The sequence below is a fragment of a genome, unplaced genomic scaffold (assembly GCF_019419815.1).
Source record: "Pyrus x bretschneideri cultivar Hongxiangsu unplaced genomic scaffold, Pyrus_bretschneideri_v1 Contig2, whole genome shotgun sequence".
NCBI lineage: Eukaryota > Viridiplantae > Streptophyta > Magnoliopsida > Rosales > Rosaceae > Pyrus > Pyrus x bretschneideri.
Window position 1 is genome coordinate 8,027,218 of NW_025999501.1, and position 24,326 is coordinate 8,051,543.

At 34.8% G+C, this 24,326-nt stretch overlaps 1 protein-coding gene across 2 annotated transcripts; it reads left to right on the forward strand.

Moving 5' to 3' along the window:
• Positions 1-1,417: 1,417 nt before the first annotated feature.
• LOC103939454 (NAC domain-containing protein 104) lies at positions 1,418-2,844 on the forward strand. Of its 2 annotated transcripts, none has more exons than XM_009349546.3 (3): positions 1,418-1,709; positions 2,017-2,348; positions 2,527-2,844. In XM_009349546.3, the coding sequence occupies exons 1-3, from the start codon at positions 1,547-1,549 to the stop codon at positions 2,668-2,670; spliced, it is 639 nt and encodes a 212-aa protein (XP_009347821.2). In that variant the 5' UTR covers positions 1,418-1,546; the 3' UTR covers positions 2,671-2,844. The 2 variants fall into 2 exon arrangements, with proteins under 2 accessions (XP_009347821.2, XP_009347823.2); XM_009349548.2 differs by having other exon boundaries at positions 1,422-1,709; positions 2,017-2,339.
• Positions 2,845-24,326: the final 21,482 nt, after the last annotated feature.

Genomic DNA, 24,326 nt, shown 5'->3' on the forward strand with positions numbered 1-24,326 from the left:
ATCTAATCAACCAAAACACAAGTCCCAGAAATTTAATTTTTCATAAATCTAAGCACGCATGCATAATTTTCAATTAGGAAGACCTAAAATCATAGGAGAATTTGAGAAATCTAAATTCAAATTCCACATATAAATCTTTGAATAAATTTGCGAGGCATCGCTTGGTAGAATCGGCTATGGCTAGCTTGGTGGACTAGGCTATGGTGGCGGCGTCAGGAGCTACAAACGAAGTTAATAGAGATCAAGTAGGAAGCGTAGAAATAGAGCTTTGGAATTCCGGGAAGGATAGAGTCGGTGAGTGAGAAGAAGGAAGATGTGGGGTTTAGGGAAAAAAAAAAAGAAGAGGAAGAAAAAAAAATGAAATAAGAGGGAGAGAAGACGATGCGGCTGAGGTCTAGGGAGAAAGAAAAGAAGAAGAAAGAGGGACCAAAAAAAAAAGATGGAGAGATGAGGAGAAAGGAAGGCATGCAGCTCTCTGAGTTAAAAAAAAAGACAGTGTTAGGGTTTATAATTGGGCTTATAATTGGGTTGGAATTTGGATTGGAGATTGGGGTGGGAATTGTGCTTAAAAAAATAAAATACAAAAAATAAAAAATATATATATAATAATTCAGTACGGTTTTTTCAATTTGGTTCGGTTTTTTTTTTCGGTTTCGGTTTGATGTTCTGTCCCCTTTTTTTCGGTTTTTAGAACCACTCCTAGTTCAAACGTCATAATCACAATTATTTATTCTCTTTCACCATCTAAAGATCGTTCAAGACATTCATCCAATTTGGAGATCTCTGAGACATCTATTTGTGTCTAACAAATCGATGTTTTGTAACAAGTAATATTTTCAAAATAAAATGTAAATATATTTGATTCTTATGAATGACTTAATTTTTCCAAATCAAATTCATTTTAATAAAGAAAATATTTATATTATAATAAAGAGAATAAATTATCTCAATTAGAATGTTTGTATAATAAATTGATATTACGTCACATTGAAAGGAATATTACGTCACATTGAAAGAAGAATGACTGATCCTTCTAAATAAGTTAGTGTCCAAACAGAAGTACGAGTGTATATGGCACATCCACTTCCTCATATTGCAGGCTGCTTCCGGCACAAATTACAATCAAGTTTTTTTTTTTTTTTTCTCATTTTATTTTTGTGAAGGGTGTGTGGCTCACATACATGTCCCTCAAAACGCAATTAAATTATTTTCAAGGCATCTACATGTACAGGTTAGTTGCCCGCCGCCTTGCATATCAAAGCATATTTATCATCAATCAAACCATCAACTCAACTCCCCCGTTTATGATGAAAACCCACCTTCTTTTTCACGTCACGTCACTCACTCACTCACTCACTTTTCTTTTATATTTGTTTTTTATCTTTTTCTCTTTTCTTCTCGATCTATTGCTTTCTATACAGCTAGCTATAAGTATCACCTTCAGCTAAGACTTCGTTTACACGAATTATATATCCACAGCTTAGCTACTGTATCATATAACTTCTTCTTCTCCCTTGTTCTTGTTATTGTCTGATATTCGTTCCTAATGGGAGACGACCAGTTTAAGCTCCCTCCTGGTTTTCGATTTGACCCGACAGACGAAGAACTTGTAGTCGATTTCCTTCAACGTAAGGCAGCTCTCCTACCTTTTCATCCCGATGTCATTCCCGATCTCCATCTCTACTCATATGATCCATGGGAACTAAATGGTATGCTTGTTTTTGTTACCATGCATGTATGCGTTTCTTTCGTAAATATTGAAAATACTCCCGGACAACTAAATCAAGCACTTATGTACTTGACTACATATTTGACAATGAATAGTTGGTACAATACTGCTTGCACATATTACAGGACTCTCTTGCAAACTTATATACGTACGTGTCTACACAAGAATCCGATTGATTCCCATACATACTGAGACTAGCAATAATTAGTTAACATTGTCATATTTTCTGGTAAGAAAATACTTTTCGTATATTAATTAATGAGTTTTTGCACGGTATATATGTATAGGTAAGGCTTTGAGTGAGGGCAAGCAGTGGTACTTCTACAGCAGGAGGGCACAGAATCGGGTCACGAATAATGGGTACTGGAAAACATTAGGCATCGAAGAACCTATCTTTTCAAGCTCATCTTCCAATCCTACCAAGAAAGTTGGGATGAAAAGATATTTGACATTTTTCGTTGGAGAAGCTCCAAATTCAGGCATCAAAACTAATTGGATAATGCACGAGTATCGTCTCCCTTCGTCAGCCTCAGATTGTGCTTCTTCTTCCACCACCACCACCACCACCACCACCAGTAGATCATCCAAAAGAAGAGGACAATCCAAAACAGTTAGTAATGCATGTCATCATCACTACTACTACTACTATGCAATGACATGATGTGCATGCGTGGCTACTCACGTACTATATTACGTCAAGAAACAAAATAATTACGTAGTTATGACAGTTCTCTTACGTATGCAAAAGAAAGTGTATTTTTGTTATTCTTATTTCTACATGTATAATTTTCTTTCAGGAATACAGTGGATACGTTTTGTGTAGAGTCTACGAGCGTGATGAAGAGGATGATGATGATGATGGGACAGAGCTTTCGTGCTTGGACGAAGTGTTCTTATCTTTGGATGATCTTGATGAAATAAGTTTGCCAAATTATAATTAGAGTAATTAAGAGAACTGATCAAGGGGAAAATTAAAGGACAGAGAGGGACTTAACTAGTGCTCTATTATTATCGATTAGCTTTATCCAATTGTATAATTTCATTACTGCAAGTTGTAGCTAGATTAATGTTGTAAAAAATTCCATTAGTTAAACTCCGAGTGGGCTTTACTTATTTATCGTGCAAATTCACAACAACGCGCATTTCATTTCTATTATGATACAAGCATGTGGTAAAAAAATATGTATCTTTTATCGCATTTAGATTCTTAGAAGGCAGACCGTCCGTGGTGGATTTTAATCTATCACGGAATCCACCATGGCAGATGAATTTTTGTCTTCTAGCAGAGCCAAGTACATGGTTATGGTGGGCTATAGCATAGGTAGGGTTTGAGTTCCTTAACATTAAACATACTAATTAGTTGGGCTACTATACAATGTTTTATTGTCCTAGCCCACAACTAATCACTTAAAAAAATAATAATAAAAAAAAACTTATCACTTTAGCCAACACCAAAAATTCATACTATTAAATTAAAATCTTCAATATCATTACTATCATATATGAGTCTTAGTAGACTGTAACCTTTCACCGCTCAATGCACTCACTCATGACTCATGAAAGCTGCTTGTCAATGCGATACAAAGATACAGACCAGACTAGACATTTTTCAAGTCTAAAAAAGGTCTCTTGCCAAAGAGACACTTAGACAAATGTCTCTCTTCTTTGTAATCTGCAAGTTTATTGATTTTTCTGAACAATTAGTAAGTTCTTGACTACTTTATTTTTTGTTCTTGAACTAACTGCGAGTTTATCTGTTTATTTTGGATTTTGAGAGTTCATACTTGAAATTTTAATTATTTTGACAGTTTCAGTTTGCATAATTTGAATTGTTAAATATAACTTTTTCTGATAGATTTGTTGAAATATAATTTATCATATAGAATTGAATTAGGTTACTATTATATAAATCTATGTAAGCAACAAAAGAAAATTGAGAATTTGATTTCGTAGTAATAATTTTAGGTTAGCGCACCCACCAAATAATTTTTGACTTCACCATTGTAGTGTTGTTCAATACATTAAACTTAGCTTTATATTATTTCGAAACAATGCTATTTAAACACACAATCTGACCGTGAATATATGTGAGTCTCACAATGAAGACCACATCCACTTGTGGTCAGAAATTTTCATGTGTTCATAATCAACTGTCCGTAGAGATATGCAGATTTCTCTGGAGATTAATTAGCATAGAGAAAAGTACATTAGTTAGGGTCCCCCCACCTTCTACCAACTTTTGAGATAGTAACGCATGTAACAGTTCAACAAGAAGAAGAAAAACCCTCATGTAACAGTGTTTGTCTTTGTTTTGCGTCTGGCCCTACTCTAAACCTTGTTTACTGAAGGCAAATATAGAATCGATACATTTGTTAGTAATTTTTTTTAGTTAAATATTATCTTATTCAATAAAAAAAAGATGAGGCAAGATTAGCTCTTTGACAATGGTCGCATGCGAGACACCTCCTTTTCCTGAAGGGATGAGCAACATTACACCTAGAAATCCCCTGCGCCAATCCCTCCTCCACCAAATTTATTGATAATAAATGAAAGTAAGCGGAAAAAAAAAAAAAACATACAAGCAAGGGGACTATGTCAAGATCCGCAAAGGCAAAACGATCATTGAAAAAGATAATAAGGACAAAATGATATGTTACAAGCATGGGTAGATGTTACAAAATCTGGAACTGTGGATCCCCAGTAATAAGCATAATTATCTATCCCAAATGAAGCTAAACATATGCAACCTGATTTCCTTATTTATAAATATGTGTACATACAAATCGCATATAATGAAATCGTCAGAGACAATTCTTCCAATCCACCAAAGAACCGCAATTGGCGTAATAAGTTGGTGATTAATATCATTTTTTTTCCAATAGTTCAAGACTACGAATCTTAAAAGTGAACAGTGAAAATTAATCATTTAAAAAATCAATTAGTAGGTTGAACTATCGAAGACAAATTCGTAAAATGACTATAAGTAGGAGTTGACTTGAGCTTAATTATTACATGCTGCATTGAGATTTTGTGCACTTGAGATCTAGCTGGAAAGTCTCGATCATCCTTTGGTTGGGACTTGGGATGCTCACGTGTAGAAATTATTGAGGAGGATTAAACGTGAGGGAGGGAAGTGGAGCCCAGTTAGCACTGTAATGTAATGTGTAAGTTTGCAGCTAAAGGGCCACTGGGCATACCTTAAAACTCTCCTTTCTTTTTCTGCTTTATAGCATTTGGGTAATATTTTTTGTACAATCCCAACAATGGGGATTTCGGGTGGCTGCTTAGGGGAGCATGACACATGCATGATGCAAATATTCCATGCTTAGGAGCGATGCACACATGGTTGGTAAATAATTTTCGATGCCATGTTATTTGGACACTCAGAATTGATATACTAATTGACATATTTTTTAATAGAAGTATAAAGCTCACGTATAATAGTATGATCTACTTGTATTAAAAATTATTAGCAAACATATTAATTTTGTGTGTAAAAATAATCTAGGTATCAATTGTAAGTAAAGATTTAACTGATCACATCAACCAATAACATGTTAATTAATTAAGGGGTGGTGCTATCCAATACTCATTTTTACCTCTCCACACCCCTTTCAATTTTCGACTATCGGTTCGAATGAATTGAAGAAAATAAATGGACCAAAATTAACAAGGATGTGTTGGAAGTAAAAAGGGACATGTGAATAGCACTACTCTTAATTAAACGAAAAATGGGGGGACACAAAAAAAAATTTGTACAAGAATGGAAAATTTTAATCAAAGAAGAGGAATATAGATACAAAATATTAAGATAATTATATCATAAGCACCAAATTTGTTACAAGTTTTGCTACAAAAAAAGAACATTAATGATCATGGCTCAAAACTGACTGAAATTTTTTTTTTTTTCAAGATAAATTCTTTAAGTAACACAACACCCTATACATACAGAATGGTGAATCAACTCTAGAGTACTCAACCAACAACACACAAACTGAAGCTAAATTTAACAAAGACAAGCAAAAGCATATACAAAATAAAGAAAATGCAGAAGAGACCCAGGCCTCACTCCGCCACTGGAATGTGTAAACAGAAAGACGTGTAGAAAACTTACACAGAGAGAAAGTATATTCTTTTGTATTGAATGAATTGTTATTCTGCTTTACAGTTATATGTTGTATATATCTAGTTACATTGCTTAGGTACTAAGCTATTACAAGACTCACAAGATCTTGACATTTGTCATAATCTCTACTCACATATCCTAAACAATCTTAACTACCTCATGCATATAATATCTAACATCCTCCCTCAATCTCATGTGAGGCTTGCCAAGTCTGAGATTGTAACAGTGCGTTTGAAATAAGGGAGTAGACAAACCCTTTGATGGAACATCAGCAAACTTTTCATTCGAAGAAACAAAATGCACTTGCAGAAGCCTTTTAGCAACCCTCTCATGCATAAAGTGGACATCAATCTCAATATGTTTCGTCCGCTGATGCATAACTGGATAATAAGCAAGAGCTATTGCGGACATATTATCACAAAAAAATGTAGTCAGACATGGAACATCAATCTTCATAAAATGAAGAAGCTGTTTGATCCAGTCAATTTCAGAAGTAGTGCTGGAAAGTGCCCTATATTCAGCTTCGGTTGAGGACCGAGAGACTGTATTTTGTTTCTTCGAAGACCAAGAAATAGGATTAGGCCCTAAATACACCAATAAACCAGTTGTGGATCTCCTGTCATTGGGATCTCCAACCCAGTCAGCATCATTAAATGCATGTAAATCTAATGCCCCTTGTGTGAACTGAATTCCAAGCTCCGCAGTACTTTTCAAATATCTGAGAATGCGTTTCACAGCAGCATAATGAGAATCCATAGTACAGTGCATGAACTGACACACCTGATGAACTGAGAAAGCTATATCAGGTTTAGTGAAAGTATCTCCAACCCAGTCAGCATCACTAAATGCATGTAAATCTAATGCCCTTTGTGTGAACTGAATTCCAAGCTCCGCAGTACTTTTCAAATATCTGAGAATGCGTTTCACAGCAGCATAATGAGAATCCATAGTACAGTGCATGAACTGACACACCTGATGAACTGAGAAAGCTATATCAGGTTTAGTGAAAGTAAGGTACTAAAGAACACCTATAATACTTCTATATAAAGAAGGATTATTGAAAGGGTGACCATCATCCTTGAGTAACCTATTATATGGTAAACAAGGTGTGGAACAAGGTTTGGAATGAACCATATCTGCCTTGACCAGCAAGTCTGAAACATATTTGGATTGACAAAGAAACAAGCCACTAGAAGTCTGAGTAATCTAAATCCCAAGAAAATAATGAAGTGGACCCAAATCTTTAATATCAAACGCCTTAGTCAAAGTTGTAATTACTGCAGTAATAGCCTTTGAATCACTGCCAATAATTATAATGTCATCCACATACAGTAGAAGAATAATCACAAACTGTCCAGCATGCTTAACAAACAATGAAGGGTCTGAATATGTGGAAAGGAACCCCAGAGAAGGAAGAAACGATGTAAATTTCTCATTCCAAGCCCTTGGAGCTTGTTTTAAGCCATATAAGGACTTATGTAATCAACAAACATGTGTGGGTTGATTGGGATCACTAAAGCCTGGTGGTTGTGACATATAAACTTCCTCTTGAAGAATGCCATGAAGAAATGCATTCTTCACGTCAAGTTGATGCAGAGACCAACCAAAATGGGCTGCCAAATCTAGAACCAACCTCACTGTGGTAGGTTTGACAACAGGGCTAAAGGTTTCCCCATAATCAATGTCTTCTTCTTGATTGAACCCTTTGGTAACAAGCCGTGCCTTATATATGGAAATAGATCCATCAGCATGTTTCTTGATTTTAAACACCCATTAGCAGCCTACCAAGTTCTTATTTTGAAGCAAGGGAACCAAAGACCAAGTATTTTGAATTTTAAGAGCTTGCAACTCTTCTTTCATAGTAGACAACCACAAATGAGACTTGAGAGCTGACTTATATGTTGCAGGTTCAATCTGAGACATATCCATTGAGAAATCATCTTGTACAACTGAAAGATAGGCTTTCTTCTTTGAAATACCATTTTTAGCTCATGTTTGCATAGAGTGAGTATTCACAGGAGGAATGGGAAGGATAACCTGCAAATGATCAGTTTAAAACTCATGCTGAACTGCAATACCATACTCACGATTATTCTCAGAAGCAGATTCACCATCGGATGATCCAGATGGAATCTCAGGAGCCACAGGGAATTGTTGATCTGTTGATCCAGTAATGGATTGTAAGGAAGCATTGTGGGAACCACTGTGATGATATGAGCTGGATGACATAGTATCAGGCATAATAGTGGTGTTAGGGAATGAAAGTGTAACTAAATGATTCTCCCTATTAATGGATATAGATGGAGATGAGGAGATACAGACAGGTTTAGAAGTAGGATTGGTGGGGACATGACTGTTTAAAGATAAGCTGGAATATGGAAACTCAGACTCATCAAATATCACATGTTTGGAAATGTAAAATTTTGCATGGAGAAAGTCATAATAAATGAACCCCTTGTATTTTGAAGCATAGCCTAAGAAAATACATTTGGTATTTTTGGGTTGTAACTTGGTACCGTTGTATGGTTTTAACAATGGAAAGACTGAACACCCAAAAATCCTGAGATGATGAATATCGGGAACAACATTAAACAATAGCTCAAATGGGGACTTATTGTGAAGTGTAGGTGATGGCATTCTATTGATAAGGTACACAGCAGTTTGGCATGCAAAGGACCAAAAAATTGGAGGTAAGGCAGCTGTTTGTAACAAGGTAATAGCTGTTTCAATGATATGCCTATGTTTTCTCTCGGCTAAACCATTTTTCTCAGGGGTATAAAGGCAGGACAATTGATGTTTCACTCATTTAGTCAACAAAAATTGTTGAAAAGATGTACTAAGGTATTCACCCCCACCATCACTCTGTAAGGTTTTAATTGAAGTGGCAAAATGATTTGAAACATAGTTATAAAAGCCAACAAAGGTGGAGAAAACATCACTTTTATTGATAATGGGAAACAGCCAACAGTGTCTTGTGCATTCATTAATGAATGTCACATAATACCTAAAACCATCTACAGAATTACAAGGAGATGGACCCCATACATCACTATGAACTACACGAAATGGATGAATTGACTTAGACATAGAATTAACAAAGGGCAGTTTGCAAAACTTACCTTCCAGACATGTATGACATAGCACAGACAATGAATCAGGTAATATAGACAGATTACATTTCTTTAACATGATAGAGACCACTGAATTGGAGGGATGACCTAATCTATTATGCCAGAGATTAGAAGATACTTGATGTCCAAGATACGCAACATGAGACTTTGTAGTGACAACATTACTCCTAGCCAGAAGTGGAATGAGGTACAATCCATTACTGCAATGTCCTTGAAAGAGAATCCTCCATGTGGTCTTGTCCTAGATCCAAAAGCAAAAGGCATCATATATCAACCAACAGTTATTGTCCAGACATAATCTATGTACAGATAATAGGTTTTGAGACAATCTAAGAACATATAGAACCGAATTAAGCTGCAAGGGTTTTAATGGAGTGTGTAGTGTGGAAGAACCAATATGAGATATTGACAAACCTGCACCACTTATAGTCTGAATCGTTTCATTAGTGGGATATGGAGAAGCCAAGGACAGATTACTCATATCAGGAGTCATGTGTGAAGATGCTCCTGAATATTGAGCCAGAACTGTTGAGGAGAAGCACTTGGTTCACTTGACTGAGTATTTGTAACATGCATAGTTGTAGGAGTTGAAGATGACACATTGGAATTCCTAAAATGACAATATTTAGCACTGTGATTCTTTTTCCTACAGATTTGACACCCCTTAGAAATTGCATTTTCAAAGTTTCAGAATCGGCAATTAGGAGCCAAATGTCCAAACTTCCCACATATCTGACAAGATATACCAGAAAAACTCTGTTGCCTTGGTGGAGATGTACCAAGAATACCAGGAGCGTGATTCACAGTATAATTTCCATAGTTAGGCTTAAAGTTCCCAAACCGATTCTGAGAAACATATTGAAATTTCCCTTTGTTTTTGTTCTTGTTGTAGTTTGATCGGAACCCAGAGGAGCCTCCGTATGAATGACCATTTGGGGAGGTTTCAGCCTTGGAAGAGTCACCATAAGATTTTGAGTCAGTCTATTATTTCTGACAACCATTGTAGACAAGAAAGGGGTAATCGGAACATTTTTGACCATTGCTTCCTCAGCAAGTAACTGAGATCTAAGATCTTTCATGGAAATAACATTCTCTCGACCCCTAATAATTGATCGCAAGGTATTATACTCAGAGCAGAGACCATTCAATGTTAAGATGACAATATCATCATCATCGAAGTGAACCCCAGCAACAGCAAGATGATCACGAACTTCTTTAATCCTTTGCAAATACATTGATATTGAATCAGTGCCTTTCTTAATGTTTTGCAATTCTGACTTCATCTGAAAAATCGTGGCCCGAGTAACAATCGAAAACTGTTCCTTGAGACGAATCCACAAGTCATAAGCACTAACACTGCTAATTGCACACGAAATAGCAGAAGGAGATAAGGTCGCTGTAATCAATTACATCAGCGCCCGATCATGCATTTTCCAAATCTTGAACTCATCAGTGTTAGCAGAAATAGAGGAATCCGCAGAATTAGTCACAACAGAACGAGCGGGACAAGGATGCGACCCATCCACAAAACCCATGAGACCATGGCCTTCAAGGAGCAATTCGATCTGAAAATTCCAAGTGAGATAATTGGAATCATCAAGTTTAACAGTCACAGAAGATGAAATTGTTAATATAAGAGATGTTATAGGAGACTGAAGAATCTTCAGCTGATCAGAAGTCACCATTGTAGTAAAACAGGAGAAAACACAGATGAAAATTTCTCTGAGAACTTGTGACAAACAATTGGTGTGCAGAAAAGAGAATGCACCCAATCGAGCAAGCAGAGAACGATCAAGATCCCAAGAAGAAGAGCAACGACCATCAATGGAGATAGATGAGCGGAAGCAAAAGAACCAAGATAAAAAAAAAAAAAAACTTTCAAGCACGAAGCTTTTCAGGCGAAAGATACCATGTAAACAGAAAGAAGTGCAAAAAACTTACACAGAGAGAAAGTATATTCTTTGGTATTGAATGAATTGTTATTCTGCTTTACAGTTATATGTTGTATATGTTGGAAATGTGCCCTAAAACCAATCATATGATGATACTTTACGGACATTTCAAACTAATGTAGTTCATTTCAAACTAATGTAGTTTAAATGTAAAGGGCAAAGATTATTGTTTGAGCCGTCTAATATAAATGTTATATGCTTAAACGATAAGTCCAAGGAATATGTGATTGGAAGAATGCGATCTAAAGAAGTTAGATTCATGAGACCATTCTTTCGTTGACACATCCTAAACGTTCCTGATCATAGGATTGTCAATTGGGCATTAACAGTCCGTTAAGATCAGTACGTGCTATGTCTTCTCTCAGGGAGAGTGACTAGTCTCGAGTCATTGGTGTGTGTGACATCAAGACAAGTACGTAGGTGCTCAATAGAGAATGAGTTCACTGAACACGATCAACGAAGAGTTCTCATATTCATGTCACATGAGAACTCATGGTTGGGATAATGCAAATTAGTCTTTTGACCTGAGGCATCACAGTTGTCTTGTGGTTAGGTCCTTAATCTTTGATTATGTCAACGTCACTCTATCAGGGTGTCCACGGCATCGTTGGGGTTAAGCCACTTAGCCATGGAGGCAAGTGAATGCGCAACAAGGGATCTCTAACCTTCAAACTGTTTGAGGGAGAATACTCTATGATATGATTTGGAATCTCTGGCCAGAGTATGAATGAAATGTTGGAATGCGTTTCAGATCACATTCAAGGTAATCATATAAGCACAAGATTCACATTGGATAGTAGACATGAATAAACTATCAAACCAAACAATGTGGTCAAGAGTATTGTATTAGAGAAAGACCGTATTGCATTTGTAATCCTAAACTGAATAGGTTCTCCACCTCTTCTGATTAGCTTGGGTAACCATGATATGCTGCTAGGTGTCACTTATGGTTTGTGGAAGCCCTAAAAGTGTATTATCACTAACGGGAGAATTGAAAGTAAGTTTCAATTCACAATCCATTTGAAAGAGTTTGAATCGCCCACTGCCTCGCTAAAAGGAACCTAATGGATCGTACACCGTGTAAGGTAGAGTTTGAAGATTCAACGGAGATGAGTAAGAATAATTAAATGGTTTAATTATTTATGGCAAGGATTAATTAATATGTTAATTAATCAAACGAATAAGTTCGTTAAAAACCTCGGGTTAGTTTTGGGCCGCAAGGCCCAATGGGATTTGAATGTCAAGCCCATTAACTCAAGTTGTATGACAACTTGAATAAAACAAAGGGCTTGAAAGCCCAATAAACCTATAGGCTAGCCATGTGTAAAAGAATAGGGCTTTTGGTCCATTAGGTCACTTATTTGAAGGGACTATATAAAGGACTTTATAGCCTAAAATTTACTAAGGGTTATTTTTGGGGGAAAGGATGAGAACACAAGCTCTCCTTTCTCTCTAAAATTTTGGCCAATCTAGAGGGGAAAATCTAGCAATCTTACTTCCTCTAGGTCACTCATTTCTTCTTCAATATACCTTGGTGTGGAGACTTAGAGGTTCTCAATTTTGGGAACTTGGAGAAACCTTTTCATCCATCCAAATCCATGGATCCAAGATGCAAGGAATGAAGACCCTCTCTTTGGGTGATTAGCCTTTGCTTATGCAAAGAGGAATCTACAAAGGTATTGATTTCTCAACTCACTTTATTTTTGAGTTGAGTCTTGATTCACCTATCTACTAGGCTTTGAATTTCATGGGTAAATGTTTTGTTTTAAGTGCATACAAGCATGATTCCGCCTTTAATTGTTAATTGCATGCTATTGATGTTGCTTAAATGAACATGTTTTTCACAAATTTTCCTTCAAGTGGTATCAAGAGCCTAAGTCTAGTAGTTGGTGAATCCTTTTGGGTTTTGTAGTTCATAGTTTGTGATTTGAATGTTGTAATTGTTACGAGCTTTATTCTTGCTTCTTTGAATGTAAATTTTGTTAGAAAATTTGCCATCTCAAATGTTGTAGATGTAGTTCATATGAGCATGAATTTTGGAGCTAAAATTTGGTGCCATGTTTTTTGGGAAATTCGGCCAAATCCAAAGGGTGGAATTTTGGGTTCTTGTTTGACTTGTTAAAATTGTTTTAAATTAACTTTTGGAACCCCTATGTACCCTAGTATGGTTGTATGTTATTTCCCTTAAGTTTGAGTGGTTTTGGTATGTTTTTGGGTGAAGAATGTTCATGGAGCTCTTATGGGTTTTCATGAATGTTCTTCATTGTTCTTGATATGTTCTTGGCAAGAACAAAAGGTTTGGTGTTTTGATTCAAAGTTTTGATTTATTTCATAAAGTTTTTGTTTTGAAATATTTCTTATGTTTAAATATATTAGATATTTATTTTGAAAAATTAAAGAAATTTTAGTGGGTTGGTGTGTAATGATTTATTCCATTACACACACCCCACTTACAAAAACTTTGAAATTTTTTTTATTACTTTCCTTCAAAATCAGCCACCCTACTCAATTAGGGTCCTTGTGGGGCTTTTATGCAATTATATAAAGTTTTGATACTTTTGTGTATTTGCATTTTGACCCAAAAGTTTACGTTTTTACGTAAAGGTCCAAAATCACTAAAAGGACAAATTGTTTTGCTCATTTAATGAAGTTTTATTTTTTGTGGAAAATTTTGGGTTCTAGTTGTAATTACATGAAGTAGTGGACTTTTGTGTTTTTACAAAGTGACCCCAAAAGTTTAAGTTTTTGCAAAATAGCCCAAAAGTTGAGGTTAATTGCACTATGGCCCAAACAAGTTGAGGTCATAGCATTTTGGCCCAAATTAGGTAGAGAACAAAATTGTTTTGTCTCTTTAAATGAGAATTGGATTTTCATTTCATTTAGCTCCATTTAAATCAATTCTATGGATACAAAAACCAAATGAAAATGTTGCATTCAAGTTTAATTAGTTAAAGCGTTAATTAATTAAAGAAAGGGTGATTATGAACCTTAGCCTACGATAATTGAGTTATGTGAAAGGCCGTTTCAAATTTGTTTGAACCATGGGAATGTGTAGATTAAATTTTGGTTGTAATTTGATATGATCAATTGTTGTAAAAGAGCATAAGCTCTTCTTTACTTTAAAGTAATTTGATTTGATCAATTGTTGTAAAAGAGCATAAGCTCTTATTTACTTTGAAGTACTCCTTTCTTGTTTTATTCGATATGCATGAAATTGGAGTAGTTGGGTCCAACGCCCAATAAGACAACACGCCTTAATGTGATTAAACGCGTAACTAAAATCAATCACCATCCCTAGACCGAGATTCAACACTAGGCTCGTGTTTGAATCGAATCAAAGGTTCATAGTCATCCTAAGGCCCTAAGGCAACTATATAGTCCATCAATGAATGCAAACCTTATGTTAGTAGTATCATATACTCTTGCTTTAAAAACCGTTTTAAAAGCTTAGTGGGAGTATTATATACAACTAAATCAATCAAATGGACCAATAGTTGTAATAGGACCAAAATGTTTTAATTGGATTAAAATGTATGTTTATATGTGATGAGACCTAAAACCCTCAACAAACCAATATTAAGTTGATAAGCGAGAGATGCTTTGAATATCTCTTCGTGGCCTTCCACCGTGGTAGGCTCCAATCGTTTGTGACTTGTACACCGGCTTCACCCTATCATGGGGGAGTACAAAGTGCATGCTTACACTCAGGAGGAGTCTATACGCATATGATGAGGTGAGTGTAGGCAACGAGGATGGCCAATATCATATCATTGTGAGGCTATTCTTGAACCCCTTCATAAACTAAGCATGGTGGGAATAACTTAACTAAGTGCAATAGTGCCAACATCGTATCATCGTGAGGCAACATTCTCTAGAGGCCAAACAAGATGGGTAATTACAAACGTTGTAAATGAGTAAAGCGTTATTCTCTCATCATTATTTTTGCTAACCAACATCGTATCATCGTGAGGTGGGCTTGGTAATGGTGAGTCTCCCATACCCCGCTAAGAGTTCAATAAAACTCTCGAATTCTGATGAGGGATATGGAATTTGCCAAAAATAGTGGGTGGTGCTATTTGATTTAAAGACCCGAATCAAATGGCTTAAAATCAATCAATTTATATTCGTTATGTATTTGTTTACCAATATATTTGCAAACGCTATCCAAAACTTGACAAAGAAAAACCAAACGCTTTAATTTCCGGACTTAGTTCTACAATCCCATAGATTGTCTTTAATGGCTTGTAGATGTAACTAAGTAGTCTCATCCTCACAATCTTCCTATTGATGATGTATCATTGGAAGAATATGTTAGATAAGTCTAACATGAGAAGGACAACACTTTTAATGTCATAATTCTTCAAATACAAATTGTTGTATGAAGAAATAAGAGTTGTTTTGAACAACCCTTAATCAACACAAACTTTAGTGCTTGTCTCTTTGTTACACGAACAAGGAACTTGAGAAGTAAGCACAAGGGCATGGACATTTTATGTGCCATGATTCTTCACTTACAAATTGTTGTATGAAGAAATGAGAGTTGCCTTGAACAACTCTTGAAAGTTTGTTATTATGTTTAGAACATAATGGTTGGTTGACAAAAATAGTCCATTTATATGGACTTATGATGATTTTGAATCATTGAGTGTTGAAGTGTTAAACCACTTAACGAGATGGAAACTAGGCAAGGACTTCACCTTTGTGTCCCTATCCTAATGGTTCACTAAGTTTATTGTAAACTATATAGTGAACAATAACTGCACGCTCTCCAAATCGTTTGATGTGTATAACACATTTGAAATAAGTTTCAAGAGAGATAGTGGGAGTTTAGGGACCATGACTATTGTAATCAAAAGGGAAGTCAAATGAAGAAGGCAAAATAACTCCAAGGGAACAAACTTTCTTTATGAAAGGATGGACATTGGAAGGGGTATTTGCAAGAAATGTCTTGCAAGTGTCAAGAACACACCTTTCGAAGGTGTTGTAATATGTTCTTGAAATAGTTCAAAACAGTTGGTTCTTCTACTTGAATGCTTGATTCCGTATTAGTAACTATGTTTTACAATTGTTGTAAAAGTGTGCTAATAAGAAGTAGAAGATTAAATGAGAGAAGAGAAAGTACTTCACATTCGGAAAGTGAATAAAATATAGATCTCTGCGAAAGCGGATTGTACTTACTTCCTCATATGAACTACCAAAGAAATTGGAAAATACTAAAGATTGTCTTTACATTCCAATTTTAAGGAACTTAAATCCGTCACTATAGTAGAGATGGATAAATGTTTTGTTTGACAAAAACATTGTTCTTTATTAATCAATAAATTAGATTATTGTAATTTAATTGGTTGTCTTTATAGTAGAGATGATGTGGTAGTTTAACTGTTTAGAATACGATGATGCTTAAAACCCAAAAGGTTGTAAGGTAGTGACTAATCCCAACTGAGTTGTGATACCTCTAAAACATAAGTTACGAGTTGGTCATAGATGGATGCTTTGGATCGTTAGATCCGGATCCAAGACCTTCTTGTTAAAAATTGCATAAAGGCGAAATGTTCGAATCTTTATTCTTTTGGAAAGAAGAAAGAATCACAAAGTTGTTGAGGTTAATTCACTTAGATGTTAGTGGCACTTGTCCACAACATAATACTACTCATGTTGTATGACATTCACCGAAGATCACTCTCGGTTGGACTATAGTTTATTTTGAATAAACATAAGTCCGAATACTTTGCAAAAGGTTTCAAAGAATTCAAGAAATGTAAGTAGATGAGTAAGACGTCTAAAGTATTTACCTCCTTAGATTTGATCCAAGGAAAAGGTAACACTTTAGATTAATTTCCTTGAAAAATATCAAGGAAAGTAGCATCATAAGATAATGAATTTCTCCATTAGGAGAAGAATGAACATAAATAAGATTTAGTTCGTTGGACATTATCAATTACCCATATATATATATGATATATACTTCTAAGACATGTTAGTTGTAGAGATCCATCCATCATGGATCTTAGCAAGCTAGTGGGAACCATAAGCGTCTTATGAGAAAAGATCAATTGTTTGATTTCTCATAAAGATGTAAATGAATCTTTTGTTTACTAGGTTTACAAAAGATTAGTGGGAGTTGATCATATTCCTAAATTAGAATATATATACATGATATATATTAATTTTGAAAATAAAAGGAATTCTTCATCGTTAAAGTTATGACTTTAAACATTCTATAATGATAGAATGTATATGGGAGACATAGTCTATATACATGGGATGGAAATCTATAATGATAGATTTCAAGATATAATTGGATTATATCAATCCCTAAAATAGACAAGAGATGCTAGGAAGTTTCTCATATGATGATAAACTTCAATTAGAATGACAATTCTAGTGAGACTAGGAAGTTGTTCTTCTCAAAGGGAATGTACCCTTTGACTCCCAAAGAAATAATGCGTAAATAGAATCCTTTATGCATACGCAAAAAGGTGATTTATGTATTTCATATTGTATGAAAATATTGATATAAGTCGTACCTAGAACGGTACAAGATGATATCAGTGCAAGCCCAGGATCAGAACCATGGCAACTGTCAAGTGAATCCTTAGGTATTTAAGAAATACTAAGGATGGATTCCTCAAGAATGAGGAAGAATTAGAGTAACGTAATGGAAGCGTAAATGTATTAGATTATGAATCTAATCCATCATAGAATATCTCTTCATTATGAATGAAGTGATAATGAGATATCTCTTTATTATGACTAAAGAGATATTTGGGTGGAAACGTTAAAAGTAAATGACTTTAATGTGTTCCATCATGTATGCAAAATATATTGCCATATAGAAGCTTACAACATTGTTGTTTGGATGGGAAAGTTCATTCACGAACTCTCCATTCGGTTCCAACCAGAAAGTGTATGACACTAATGGGGCGATAGCTCAAGCCAGGGAATCAAGGTCTCATCAAGGTCCGAACTCAAATGAGAGACTGAACCACATGATTGAGAATCATGTATAATGGTGACGTCGTTATTCTCAAGGTTGCTTCTATGGATAACATATAGATATCCATTGTTTAGGCCTACTACTCAGCCATTTATGAAATGAATTATAGAAGAGGTATCATCAATGATGACTAAGCTGATTGGCTCTAGTGCAAGTGGGAGATTGTTGGAAATGTGCCCTAAAACCAATCATATGATGATACTTTACGGACATTTCAAACTAATGTAGTTCATTTCAAACTAATGTAGTTTAAATGTAAAGGGCAAAGATTATTGTTTGAGCCGTCTAATATAAATGTTATATGCTTAAACGATAAGTCCAAGGAATATGTGATTGGAAGAATGCGATCTAAAGAAGTTAGATTCATGAGACCATTCTTTCGTTGACACATCCTAAACGTTCCTGATCATAGGATTGTCAATTGGGCATTAACAGTCCGTTAAGATCAGTACGTGCTATGTCTTCTCTCAGGGAGAGTGACTAGTCTCGAGTCATTGGTGTGTGTGACATCAAGACAAGTACGTAGGTGCTCAATAGAGAATGAGTTCACTGAACACGATCAACGAAGAGTTCTCATATTCATGTCACATGAGAACTCATGGTTGGGATAATGCAAATTAGTCTTTTGACCTGAGGCATCACAGTTGTCTTGTGGTTAGGTCCTTAATCTTTGATTATGTCAACGTCACTCTATCAGGGTGTCCACGGCATCGTTGGGGTTAAGCCACTTAGCCATGGAGGCAAGTGAATGCGCAACAAGGGATCTCTAACCTTCAAACTGTTTGAGGGAGAATACTCTATGATATGATTTGGAATCTCTGGCCAGAGTATGAATGAAATGTTGGAATGCGTTTCAGATCACATTCAAGGTAATCATATAAGCACAAGATTCACATTGGATAGTAGACATGAATAAACTATCAAACCAAACAATGTGGTCAAGAGTATTGTATTAGAGAAAGACCGTATTGCATTTGTAATCCTAAACTGAATAGGTTCTCCACCTCTTCTGATTAGCTTGGGTAACCATGATATGCTGCTAGGTGTCACTTATGGTTTGTGGAAGCCCTAAAAGTGTATTATCACTAACGGGAGAATTGAAAGTAAGTTTCAATTCACAATCCATTTGAAAGAGTTTGAATCGCCCACTGCCTCGCTAAAAGGAACCTAATGGATCGTACACCGTGTAAGGTAGAGTTTGAAGATTCAACGGAGATGAGTAAGAATAATTAAATGGTTTAATTATTTATGGCAAGGATTAATTAATATGTTAATTAATCAAACGAATAAGTTCGTTAAAAACCTCGGGTTAGTTTTGGGCCGCAAGGCCCAATGGGATTTGAATGTCAAGCCCATTAACTCAAGTTGTATGACAACTTGAATAAAACAAAGGGCTTGAAAGCCCAATAAACCTATAGGCTAGCCATGTGTAAAAGAATAGGGCTTTTGGTCCATTAGGTCACTTATTTGAAGGGACTATATAAAGGACTTTATAGCCTAAAATTTACTAAGGGTTATTTTTGGGGGAAAGGATGAGAACACAAGCTCTCCTTTCTCTCTAAAATTTTGGCCAATCTAGAGGGGAAAATCTAGCAATCTTACTTCCTCTAGGTCACTCATTTCTTCTTCAATATACCTTGGTGTGGAGACTTAGAGGTTCTCAATTTTGGGAACTTGGAGAAACCTTTTCATCCATCCAAATCCATGGATCCAAGATGCAAGGAATGAAGACCCTCTCTTTGGGTGATTAGCCTTTGCTTATGCAAAGAGGAATCTACAAAGGTATTGATTTCTCAACTCACTTTATTTTTGAGTTGAGTCTTGATTCACCTATCTACTAGGCTTTGAATTTCATGGGTAAATGTTTTGTTTTAAGTGCATACAAGCATGATTCCGCCTTTAATTGTTAATTGCATGCTATTGATGTTGCTTAAATGAACATGTTTTTCACAAATTTTCCTTCAGTATATATCTAGTTACATTGCTTAGGTACTAAGCTATTACAAGACTCACAAGATCTTGACACTTGTCATAATCTCTACTCACATATCCTAAACAATCTTAACTACCTCACGCATATAATATCTAACAGAATGAAGCCCGCGCCACACCAAAAGTAATATTGTTAATAGCCTTCCTCGGATCCCTCAAGTAAATGTTGATGGAGCTACGACTACTTTGTGTACTCGTTATGGCTGACTCAAGAGCGACTCAAGCAAGCTCTTCCTAATTGGATGTTGATCATGATCAAGAATTTTGCATTCTTAAAATTCAAGTCTTTAGTAAAACAAAAGAATCTTGGAAGATTATCGAATTATTTTGGATTGTCTAAAAAAAGGTCTTAAAACAAGGTGATATTTTAAGATAAGGAAAAATTAGGTTCCTATCCTTATTTTTCTACTCCATTGACTAAAACCTTATTCTTTTTCAAATTTTGATCAAGGTCCTTCAGTTTTCATAACGCCATTAATTATTCAAAAACAAAATATTTACATGTCAAGATAATTAAGTTTTATTTTTAAATATATTCATTTAGTGTTAGAAACGTTACATTTGATATATTATATTTATGGCTAAACTTTTTATCATACATTTCTATTTCTAGTTTGTACCCATTTTTAATATGCAATCATTTTTTAAGTTGTACCAATTTTGTTTTAAATTTTAATTTGTACCCATATATTAATTTCTTTTTGTCCCTTATTTTTTAAACTTTTTATTTGTACTCATAATTTTTTTAACCTTTTATTTGTACCCATAATTTATTTATAACGTACCCTTTTTTTTAACAAATGTATCACTTTGTTATATGTAAAATGTATCCCTATTTTTTTTGTAAGTACCATTTTTTATGTAAAATGTACCCATTTTTTAATGTAAAATCTCTTTATTTTTAATATGAAATGGACCCATTGTTTTCTATAAAAATGTACCCATGTTTTTATGTAAATGTACCAATTTTTTATATATAAAATGTAGCCAAATTTTATTATATAAATGTACTCATTTTATAAAAATAAAATCCCTTTTTTTTATAATCCAAAATGCACCCATAAGAAATTATTATTATTATTATTATTATTTTTTATCAAAACCCATAAGCAATTTTGAATAAATAAATTGGTAGTGTAAATGAAAGCAAAAAAAAAAAAAAAAAGGTTGAGACTTATTGGTATTATTGCATCTCTTTTATTATTATGTCATTTATGAGCGGAGAGGGACTTCAATCAAAAATCTAAAATGCATAAGGTTAGAGATCAGGGACAACAACTAAAATATTCCTTAAGATAAATATGGGTCTCCAATAGTAATTCTTCTCCTAATGTATGTTTGAAGAGGTTTCAAGTTTAAATCTCCCTAACCCTTTGATAAAGAAAACATAGTTGTAGGAATCGAATGGTGCAATGAAACATCTCAGAAGCTGTATTCGAACTATGATAACGATGATGTCAAGTTTCAATTAAAATACATGTAGCATAATTTGTTTTTCATATAAGTCAATGCATAGTAAAGTGAAGGTAATATAAGAAATTGAAATTAAATAACACAAAAGAGATTGTAAACGGTCGTAATTCGTTGTAAATATCAGTTTTTTTTTCCTTTCTTATTTTCATTATTCATTCATTTTTTTTCATTTTTTTATTTACATAGTAATCATAGATACATTCTTTTTGTATATAAGTATGTTAAAATTGTAATACATTGTTCGCGTTCCTTTTCCTCGATTATAGTATGTTAAAATTGTAATACATTGTTCACGTTCCTTTTCCTCGATATTTAGTATGTTAAAATTGTAATACATTGTTCGGGTTCCTTTTCATTGATATTTCACAACTGAGAAGTAACAAGGAACGCAACGTCCTTGTATAACATAACCAGAAAATTCATAGTAGATATTGAATTAAGAAGCTCAACTTCAACAGAGGTCAATGCTTTTTTACTATGTACAAGGTCGTATTAGGCCTCTGTGAGGATATCAGAGACCAATTTGTCACTGTCGTTGATCCCTTGCCTTTAAAAAATGAAATTACCTAACACAAAATCCTACACATCTACACATTGCTTTAGCTCTGGAGCTATTAACACTGTTGTTCGTGGTGTTGAGCGTATTTAACAAAAAAAAAAAAAAAAAAAAAAGCTTTGCTTTGGGTTGCATTTGATAGTGCTAAGTTAACGATGGCTATATCAAGATTTTTGAATATGTTGATCGAGTTGGAATATCATTCCAGAGAGCTCGCATTTCTAATGGTTGTAGCCGAATTGGTTTTGAGTTTGTTGCAAACACTCATAACTAATTGAGACGCTACTTCTAACTAATTAAGGAGCTCTTGCATTTGCAAATAGTGTTAGAGACGACGAGAGAGATAAGAGCAAGAAAGCAATGAACACTGCATAACCGATTGAGGAATCAAGATGTGTGTTTTTAAATGCAAACTAAAGAGATTATAAATTATTTGATTGGGGTGACTAATTAATTAGTGAATAGAATATGATATACATAAGCAATCCAATAAGGGTATAGCTCTGAATTTAGAAGCATAATTTTCTGTAGCTTTTGTTTTTGGTTTTTCTCTTATGTATTAAACCCTTGCATGGAATTAGCTTTAACCTATTATTCTAGTTCATTATGTTTGAACTAAAACACAATAAAAGCTGGATATCATGGTTTCTAGAAATTTAATACTACAATATAATTGGACATCAGGATTTCTGGAAATTTAAACTCTCTAAAACTCAACACACTTTCATCATTACAAACATCGCTGATCGCAATTTTGACTTTAAATTTGGTCGTCACATGATCCTCGTAATTTGTCTTCTTTTTTATTCTATTTGAATGAAGTAGTAATGGAGCCAGAAATTGAGGCTAAAAGAGGTCTCTAGACCATATGAAAGAAATTTAACTAAATATAATATAGGGGGCTTTTTACATATTATACATACGATCAGAGAAAATTGTTAAGTTTTGTGTAGGAATCAAATATTTTAATCAAGGGAGAGGAACAAAGATACGGAATATTAAAATAATTATATTATAAGCACCTAATTTGTTTACAAGTTTTGCTAAAAAAATATTAATGACCACGGTTCAAAACTGCAATTGTGAGATTTTTCTTTCAAGATAAATTCTTTAAACAACACTATACATGCAAATGATGAATTAACTACATGGTACTCAACCAAAAGTACACAAAGTACTGAAGCTAAATCTAACAGATCAAGCAAAAACATACAAATCAAAGAAACTGCACGAGAGGCCTAGGCCGATCCTGGTCCTCATGTGGTTTGAATAAAGTTGAGGTTCCACCATAAAATTAATTGGCAATATAAGGAGTAGCGTAACCTACTTATAAGCTCATATAAGATCCCTTCTCCCATCAATTTAGAATTCATTCTCAACATGTCCCTAACGTGTGGCAAATTTTGAAGCCAAACAATGGGAGAACACAAACAAGATGACGTGGAGCACATGTGGCTTTGGGCTTCACACATGGAACAATTTGCTCTGACACCATAAAGAAAATTGAGGCTTCATCATAAAACAAATTGACAGCATAGAGAATAGCCTAACTTACTAATAAACCCATGGAAGATCCAGTCTCCCATAAATATAGGATTCATTCTTAACATGGCTCCGACACTATATTTGAACATAGTTGAGAGAGCTTATACCAAGTTTATCGAGTTCCTCCACAAGTTACAAGAAGGCATCAAGGGAGTTTTGAGGCAAGTGGTGTGAGAGAAATTAAGAAGGCATCAAAGGAGCTTTGGGCTAGATTCCTTGGATTTTTCTCATGTGGTAGGATTTTAACTCGTCAACTAAATTACCGTGTACTCATCTCATAAGATTGAAATTGGGTCAAAAGTTACAATTTTTTTTTTTTTGGTCAAAAGAGTAAAATTTATTAAAGACGAATAGAAACATTTACATCCATCGCAAGGGTATTAAACAAGAATTCTGGACCAAAAACATCCCAAAAAAAAAAGCCCCCATGCAATGTAGTAAATGCAACAACAATGTGAAATTCTCAAACTTTTCTCAAAAGTTTCGTCTCTTGTCCTAGTTTGTCTTCATCCACGTTTTAAGTTGAAGAAAATCCATACACAGTAGATCAATTTGAAAAAGGAATTGATTTGACAAAGACACCCCCCCCCCAATCCCACACCACCCCCCACACCCCCCAACCCCAACCCCACCCCAAACACCCCCCCCCCCCCCCAACCAAAATCATATTCTTGGTGTATGATCGAGTCTAATGGATCTCTACTCAATATCCATGTTTATGAATATACTTCGTAAAAAGTGGGAGAAACTCTTATCACTAAAACCTTGGAGTTTGACAGCTTAAGAAATTCAGTCGTCCATAGTTGACAACTCAACCAAGAAAAG